The following is an 8,969-nucleotide window of genomic DNA, read 5'->3' as shown; positions in this document are numbered from 1 at the left end:
AAATCAAACCTGTTTTAGTTTTGGAACAAACTGTTTACTTTATATAGATGCAGCATAAAGAATTTCGAATTTCTGAAGTAAATAGGTACTAAAAAAAACTATGGGTACGTGATATGAAATAAAAACTTTTTATTTATTGAAAGCACATAAAATATTTATGGTTTTATTTGGTTAACTTTTAAAAATAATATTTTCAAATAAGGATGATTCGAGAAAGATGATTAAAAATCTCAAATTTAGGTATGTAGTCCCGTACTCAACAATACGGGGACTTAAATTAAAGGATCAAGGAGGCCATCGAACGACTTCCTGTAAAGAGATCAAGCGGTCGGGGAACTTGTGCATTGTAAAATGAGAATGACGGGTATCGGCTGAAAAGTAAAATATGAAAATCTTTTATTATTCACGCAACCTAACGCGACTAACCACCTAACCTCGATTAATGATACCAAAATTATTTTTTGAAATATGAAACTCCATTATGCCGCACTATATAACCGTACCTATGTAATATTACATTATAACGTGTGTATTCAACTAAATTATCAATATTTTCAATTATCATTCTAATGTTTTTATCGTATTAGATAGTAGTATTAGTATACGAGTAGTATGTTATATTATTATAATAGTACTCGTATTAAAATGATATTAATTATATTTATTATTATATTAGACATTAGTATACTTATATTAAATCATAATGTCGTATAGTATATACAATTTGTTTATTAAAATATATTTATACATCCGCATTACAAAAAAAAAAAAATTCAAGTACATTTCAAGAATTAAAGTTTTATATTTTGTAAGTAACTAAAAATATTAGGTTATAATTAAGTAACTATATATATGCTTTGAGTATATTAAAAACACAGAATGTCATCAAAATAAACGTGATATTGTCTTTTGGTAACATTAAGTCATTAAATATATTATTGTTCGGTTCAACGATAAAAGTGGGTTTTATCAGAGTTCAAATTCAATAATAATTGTAGTTCATATGATTAAAATTAAGGCAATTAAGATTTTTTTTGTTTCACGATTTATTCATTTCACTGTATTGTAGAACTACTTATGACACAGTCTAAATTGACAAAACTATTTGAATGTGGAAGATCTGAAGCAAAAATGAAGGAAGCTACAGTCGTTTGGGCCAATTTATTATTTCTTATACTCATAATTTCAGGTGAGTTCACGGCCACTTTTTTTTAAAAATAAAATAGTTAATTTTTCTTTAAAAAAAATAGTATTAAAGAGTGTTCAAACACTATAAAAGAAACGTTCTGTCATTTGTATTCATATCCCAGATTCTGATTTCTGTAAAATAAAAACCTACTTCGTCATTTGGACATTTGGTTACGATTGATAATACGAATTTATATTTTCACAACAATAATTTCAAATCATTCAAAAATAAGTTGTAGTTTCAGTGTTCGATATGTGAAAATTGAGTGTTAAATTTGAAGTGATGAGTGGGTGCCGGGTGGGACTGTAGGAGTTGCAACTTTTTTTTAAGTAAACCATATTATATTTTTACCGTAACAGTAAATTCCCGTTACAACGAATACCAATACAACGAAAAATCCCGTTATAACGAAAGTCATAGAAGTCCTCTGCCAAAAAAATCAGGGCTTATAAAGAGCTTATTCAAATTTTCGTTATAACGAAAAAAAATTCGATTCCCTGGAATTTGTTGTAACGGGATTTTACTGTATTTTTTTTATAATATAAAATATGATAGATATAGTAGCCATCTATCGCTTAGTCTAGTTTTTTATTTTATATAATTTATTGCAATTAATAATTTATGTATTTATGTAATATCTTTTATTAAAAGCCATTATTTTATTGAAATATTTTATATTGTAATGTATACATGTATAGGAATTGATTTGATTTGCACAAATAGATGAAAGATTGCCTATATATGACTAACTTTAATGCTTAGGATTTTTGTATATTTATTTTGAACGCCTGAACAAAAGGTTAGGTTAGATCTGATCTGCCTATGTGTTTATTATGCTAATATGAAAATATCTGCAATCTATTATCATTATCACTCCAACACTTACCTCAGTTTGTCTAAAATTAGGTAATTATTCGTATAGCTAATGTTTTTATTATAATGTTTTTTTCATTATATTTAGATGTTCTCGCTAATTAACTTGTTTGAAAATTTAATGATCTGGAAGGGGGAGAGGTGAAATCCTTAGCCCGACCACTTTAAATATGCCCCTGTATTTAACATCAACGTTCGTATAAAACAAACGAAATTGAATACATACTTAACTTGGATATCTATACTCAGTACAGTATAATACGACTAATAGAAACTCCAATAGGTATAATGGATATCAATAATATATTATGAATTATATAGAGGCGAATAATGAACCATTAACCCGCTTTTTAGGTAATGTTTTGATTTTGATTAAGTCAATCAATAACTGCGCGACTATGTAATACCCAATGGAGTAATTAAATTAAAAACCAAAGGTTGGGTACGTTTATATACGCTATTATATCTTGTTTTATCACATCACAGTGTTGTACTGTACAATAAATAATAATTATACTTTATTCAAAAATTGCTGAGTACTGTATAACTATACTGGTATTATATATTATAATATGTTACTTTGTTTATTTACAGCTAAACCTCTCGGTCTTAACGGTCACAGCAGATGTAAGCACCTCGGAAACAATTCATGTTTAAGCAACACCGAATGTTGTTCTGGTTATTGTTATAAAGAACCCGGTTGGGGAATGGGAGTGTGTAAAAGACCAAAGTTTTCCAACGATGATGGTTCAGATACCGATAACGTTTGTAATTATCCATACTATTTTTAATTATTGAAAGGCTTTTACTTAATTATTAATAGAATAATAAATATAATATAGATAAATAACATAGTAAACATGATATTATGTACTGTCGTGTTTTTAATTCAGTCGAAAAAGGCGTTTGTTCATATTACAAAGGAGGCGAAATAACTGCAAACGGTGACGTATATGACGAATACGAGTTGACTGCCGCTCACCGGACGTTGCCGTTCAACACGAAGGTCAACGTGGAGATCATGGGTGCCAGTGTCGTGGTCAGGATCAACGACCGCCAGAATACATCGAGCGGGCATATGTTGGACATGTCTTTTGCGGCGGCCGATAATGTAGATATCACGAAAAAAGGCGCGGTACCGTGTCAAATAACAGTTATGAACGATGTGGGATGCACTCCAAATTTGGCAGACACGTGTCAGCTGGATCACGAATGCTGTTCAAATTACTGTTTCAAACAAATGTTCGCTGCAGCAGGGTTTTGCATACCGAAATAATGAATCGAAATCCGAGCGCAGTCCGGTCTATGATTAGCCGGTGGAAATGAAACAGAACTGCAGCGTTATAATGCACTGGTTCAATTTCCACATTTGGATAATTCTATACCATCGTAATAATTATAATATAGAGAGTAGATAATATCATATTTGTTTTAGAAATAATTGATAAATATATATATTTGTTCGAAAATCATCATAAAATATATATAATGTAATCATTTCGTATTTTCATTTGAAATAAAAACTTGGTATATTCAATTTCTTGTCAAGTACAAATATTTCAAATATTTAAGTCTTGCATTAATGAGACGCGACACTCGTCACTGCAGCTTGGCCACCCCAAATATATCTTAATTTTACGTACTTATAATTTTAAAGATATCGATTCAAGAAAATGAGTGAAACCGGTTGTAAATTATTCAGAATAATTACTCTACATGTAATATGTATACTTATTTTTATGAGTCATTTATAATAATTTTCAAAACAACGTAATTGGTGAAATAAATAGTTACCAAGTTCTACATGGAATGGTTTTCGAATGTAGAATACTCCAATAGGTTACTACTTTTAGTTAGCAAAGCCAGACAAGTCTTATTTTTTAACATAAAGCGTTAAACGGCGCGTTGTATAGGCAATAAAAGTACATTAATACTGTTTTTGTTATTAATGCGAATTGCAATATAGAAAGTACAATATTTATATTAAACCAAATAATATTTTTATTTTTATTCGATATTAGGTAGCTACCTCATACTGGATAAGGTAGTTAATTGTATACATTTATTATTTTTACTTCGAATTTTATTTTAAACATAAAAACGTAAATTGATAATTTGAATAGATATGGGTAAATCTGGTAAATCAACTATATTATTATGGTGTTTAAAGCTTATAGATTTAATTACATACCCGATTTTCGATGTTCAAATAAATCATTGTTTATGTCCACTAGAGTATTGATAGAAGTTAATATTCCATATCAATTGGTAGTTGGTAGGTTTTACTTAACCACAGGAAAACAATAAGTCAAGTTACTTTACAATTAAGGTAAACCTAACATCATACAAGTTAAGGCTTTAGGTGTTGTTTAAATTTATTTGGAGTAACTTAATAACAATAAGCATGCAAATATTATTTTATACGCTTAAATATTATGTAAATTGTATACATAATTATGGCATTCATTCGCTATTATTTGGTGCTGTTTGAAAACCTTGTTCTTGGTTCAAAGGGATACTAAGGGATTATTTTAACATTGGTACCACTGTGGTCTCAGCTGTTATCTAGAATTTTATTTTCTCAGCGGAGTCCATCATCGTTTTCTTATAGACTATAGAATTTCATCCCTGCGCGGTGGAACACACGTTTGTGCACTTAAAAGTACAAGTCTAAGCCAAAATATGATCGCCTCAAGGGGACTTCAACTAATGAGAAACTTTTCAACAACAGCAGCTCGAAATGGTCATGCATATGGTGGACCTGGATCTAATTTGCCATTTGATGTAAACAGCAAGTATAAATTTACAGCTCTACTAGCAGTGTTTTTCAGTACTGGATTTGGACTTCCATTTCTGATGGTCCGATTTGTTAAGCACAGGGCCCTATAAAAGATCTAAAGAGAACTATATATAATTGACAATGTAGATTGTTTATGAAAAAAAAAAATTCTAACACTAGTCAGTAGTTTTAAGTAATGTAATTTTCATGTTTTGTTTGTATTTTTAATAATTTCTTCTTTAATGATGATCAACTGAAGAAAATTGTACTTAATAATTTTGTTAAATAAAGTGATTGAAAGATGTTATTTACGTAGTTATTATTTAATAGACAAAATTATTTAAAAAACAAAAATGATTTGATACCTCAATTTTAAATTACCAGAAAAACACTTCACTTATTTATGTTTTGATGGTGACACACTAATATTGAGATGAAAATTAATTCCATGTTTTAAACAATATATCACATGTAATTATTATTACCTATTGTTAAATATTTATTTTTTAATAATATATAATATAATTTAAAAACAAGGTATACTAGAAAGAAATTTTCATTTTAAATGTATATTTTTAGTTAATAAATTGAATTATTAAATTAAAAAAAGAATTAGAATATCATAAAAGTAAATATTTAAAAAAAAAAAATATGATATACAAATAAAAATACAAAACACAGCTTTCATGTTTAGTTATAGAACGGATTGTAAGTAATCCAATGAGCTCGAGTTTGATTCTTGTCATCCTCGTGACTTGTAAATAATGATTTATATACATTGGTTGCAGTTTGGTCTTTAGAAATGCTGTGTGCAAGTTTTGCTTTTTTATACACAGGATCTTCTAATTTGCGACAGTTAGCAGAGGCAACGGAGGAACTTGATCCTGCAGCGCTAGAGATTGGTCCTAAATCAAATTTAATATAATTAATATTAATAATTTTAACAAAAACAAATTATTTTAAAAATTGTTATACTTTTTATTTGTTCTTTCTTTATTTGTTCCTTTTTTATTTCCTTTTTAACATCAATATTTTCTGTTTTAACAGGTATGATTGATGGAATAATTGGTTTTTCATCTTCATCAACTGGTTCTTCTTTAACTACAACTTCTTGTTTGACTTTATTTTTCTTACTCTTAATCTTATCTTTGCGTTTAGCTAATTTAGTTTTCATCAATGTTACATCTTCTTCGGTCGGATTTAATATAACAATATCATCATCTTCATATTCCATTACACAATTAACACACTTGTTATCAGCACCGAGTTTAAGACCTCTCTCTGACATAACACATCCACATTTCCATAAGAAACAGAATTTTGATCTGTCGTTCATTTCAAGACCAACTAGAGGACATATATAAGGTGAACAATTATCATCAATATATCCTCCTACACTTTGAGCTTTTCCGTTGAATGCTGGATTGGGAGTCAATTTCAAAGCTTTTATATCCTACAAAAATATCAATACAATTTAAATTATTACATATACATAAAACAATAGACAAACCAAACATACTTTTAAGCTTTTGATGTGTGCTGAAGCTTCAGGAAATGGAGTTTTATTTACTAAATGCTGTAAAACTGATTCTTTATTGTACAAGAGACCCATGCCACAAGCGACTATTGGTGGTCGAAGTGGTCCTTGAGTCAAGTGACAATTACGCCAACGGTATAACTGCATGGACGATTTGTCTTTCTAAAATTTCAATAACAAAACAACAAAAATATAAATCAAATGATACAAACAATAACTTTTATTATAAATAGAAAAAAAATAAAGTATTTCATTTTATCTACCAATATTATTATATAACATTTTAATTTAAAGGATTTTAACTCTTTCTGAGACATGTACTTCTATAGTAAATTAATAATAGCTCTAAATCCTTTACTCTAATTATTTTTATGTTTATTTCATAATTTAATGTTAATTTAAATTTCAATGTAACAACATTTTGTTGTTTTGATTGTATGACTATATTATTTGCATAAAATATGGAACCATTATGGAAAAAGGATGATCATCTTTAATTTCCTATCTTTTTTATGATTTATTTTTTATCACGACTAATGTAGAATATTTAGTGGCAAATTGAACAAATTTTGTTTAGCTTTTTAGCTTGTGTATAAGTATTTAATGTACACCAAATTCAGTGTCTTACATGTTTTTAACTCGGCCAATTCTTGGACTTCCTATATCTCCGTGAACCAGCAGTTAAGAGTCCCAGAATATAATATAAAAACATACTTTATTATACTTGAATACATAAGTACTATCTTTTTACATATGTTTATCATGCAAGTAAAATCAATAGAATTTCTGTTTTAGTGATTTATAATGTTTTTTATTGATTATTATTTACATTTTATAAATGTATGATGAAACGGGCAGGGCTGTTTATTAATTATACACATATCGTTATAAATTATTAATTAAAAGTTTATTGGACAAAAAAAAATTAATATTTACAATCTTCCAGACCTTCATTTTATTACTTATCTACTAAAATCTAAATGGCTCATTATATATTAGTATATTACCAACCTTTAACGCAGTAAAAGTTTCATTGTTTCTGAATGCTATTTTAATTTTTTCCTAATCTAAGTTTCTGCTCTAGCATATGGACCTAACTACATAAGGCACTACAATCAATTTATGCACAGAAAATACAAAGTTACACTAATTCTATGAATTTGAATTTTTAGCCATATTCTGTGGTTCTAACTTATTAGTTATGATTCAAATTGATATATTTTAGTATAATATCTATAATCTATAGACAATATTATACAGTATTACAGTATTACACTAGGTATTTGTAATGTAAACATACTATGTACATGTACTAATAAATTGAGGATTGACTTAGTTGGTTACAAAAAATTGTAACGACTACTGGAGTAACGTTGACATTTGGAAATAATAACCCAAGTGTATGACCATTGAATCATTTATTACAAAATGTACAATAAAAGACGTTACATAAACATTGGCTATGAATTAACTCTTGATGAAGTACAGTACGTACCTGTTCGGGTTTCTTTTTGGTCCGTACTAGCTCGTCCCTCTTGGGTATAGTTCCACCGTCGCATCCCATCCTAAACGATACTAATTCTTCTTGTGTCAGGAAAATATACTATTATTCGTAGTGGTCAATTAATATTCATATATACGAGTCAGACACGAAGACGAAACTCAAAAACTATATTAAATTTTTATCATTTATCATAAAATAAACATAGTCTAATGTTTTCACGTCCTGCCCCCTGATTTGTCTTAATATTGATAATGACAATAATGATTTTATGATATCACATAGTTCGTTTACTATATAAAGAATGCGCTGCGGTCGCATAGAAAAAAGCTCATGTCATAATGTCTATTACCTACCTATTAGTTATTCTTATTACTAAGGCACTAAAGAGTTATATTATTATTATTATTATTAATATAGTAATATATATTATGTAAAGTGGCGTAACCATGGGATGGCAAGACTTAAAGTAAGGCACTATAAAGGTACATCTCTAGTGCTCTACTTAGTCATGTATTGCGCCTTGAATGCATTGAAACGCAACCGAGTATACGATGTTTCTTTTCACTTGCCGTCTGAAAAATAGTCACCTACCTATAGCTTTAGTTACCCAACTTTACGCTCGTAAATAAACGAATACCTTTCCTGCGGGAATTTGTACAGTTTACTGCCGTACATTCACCCATTTTTATTTAATTTTAATTGTGAATTTAAATTTTATTAACTTAGAATTTAGATCAAAACTAAATCAAAATTAATAAAAAAAAAAAATACACTGAAAAGATTAAACTATTAAGTATGACAATGACAACTCAATTGAATTCATATTCGTTATTTTGCCTAAACCGAAAAGTGATAGCTGATGAGCCGTGTCGCAAAATGTCGGGTGATTATATTTCTATAGTGACCTATTATTACTCTATAGTCTATATATGGCTTATGTGCGGTCCATCTTATTGATTATTATTATATATTATTATTTCTACTACTGACGTGATTTTTCGAATATTTTTCACTTTTTACATTATTTTAAGACTTTTCTCGAGTTTTTCCAACCCGTTTGTTCTACTACAATTGGTATTGTCAATCC

General features: G+C 28.5%; 2 protein-coding genes across 2 annotated transcripts; one reads left to right on the top strand and one right to left on the bottom strand.

Annotated features, from left to right (window-relative positions):
• The first annotated feature begins 342 nt into the window (after window positions 1–342).
• Window positions 343–3,599, top strand: LOC132920872 (uncharacterized). The gene is made up of 4 exons (XM_060983594.1): window positions 343–364; window positions 1,070–1,189; window positions 2,657–2,830; window positions 2,956–3,599. The coding sequence occupies exons 1-4, from the start codon at window positions 352–354 to the stop codon at window positions 3,336–3,338; spliced, it is 690 nt and encodes a 229-aa protein (XP_060839577.1). The 5' UTR covers window positions 343–351; the 3' UTR covers window positions 3,339–3,599.
• A 1,782-nt stretch (window positions 3,600–5,381) lies between these two features.
• Window positions 5,382–8,080, bottom strand: LOC132920871 (replication termination factor 2). Its single transcript, XM_060983593.1, has 4 exons — window positions 7,874–8,080; window positions 6,361–6,540; window positions 5,817–6,294; window positions 5,382–5,746 (listed from the first exon to the last, which is right to left on the bottom strand). The coding sequence occupies exons 1-4, from the start codon at window positions 7,940–7,942 to the stop codon at window positions 5,532–5,534; spliced, it is 942 nt and encodes a 313-aa protein (XP_060839576.1). The 5' UTR covers window positions 7,943–8,080; the 3' UTR covers window positions 5,382–5,531.
• Window positions 8,081–8,969: the final 889 nt, after the last annotated feature.

This window comes from Rhopalosiphum padi, chromosome 2 (assembly GCF_020882245.1).
Source record: "Rhopalosiphum padi isolate XX-2018 chromosome 2, ASM2088224v1, whole genome shotgun sequence".
Lineage (NCBI taxonomy): Eukaryota > Metazoa > Arthropoda > Insecta > Hemiptera > Aphididae > Rhopalosiphum > Rhopalosiphum padi.
The sequence above is the reverse complement of the archived record's forward strand: the minus strand, read 5'-3'. Positions and strand labels throughout refer to the sequence as shown.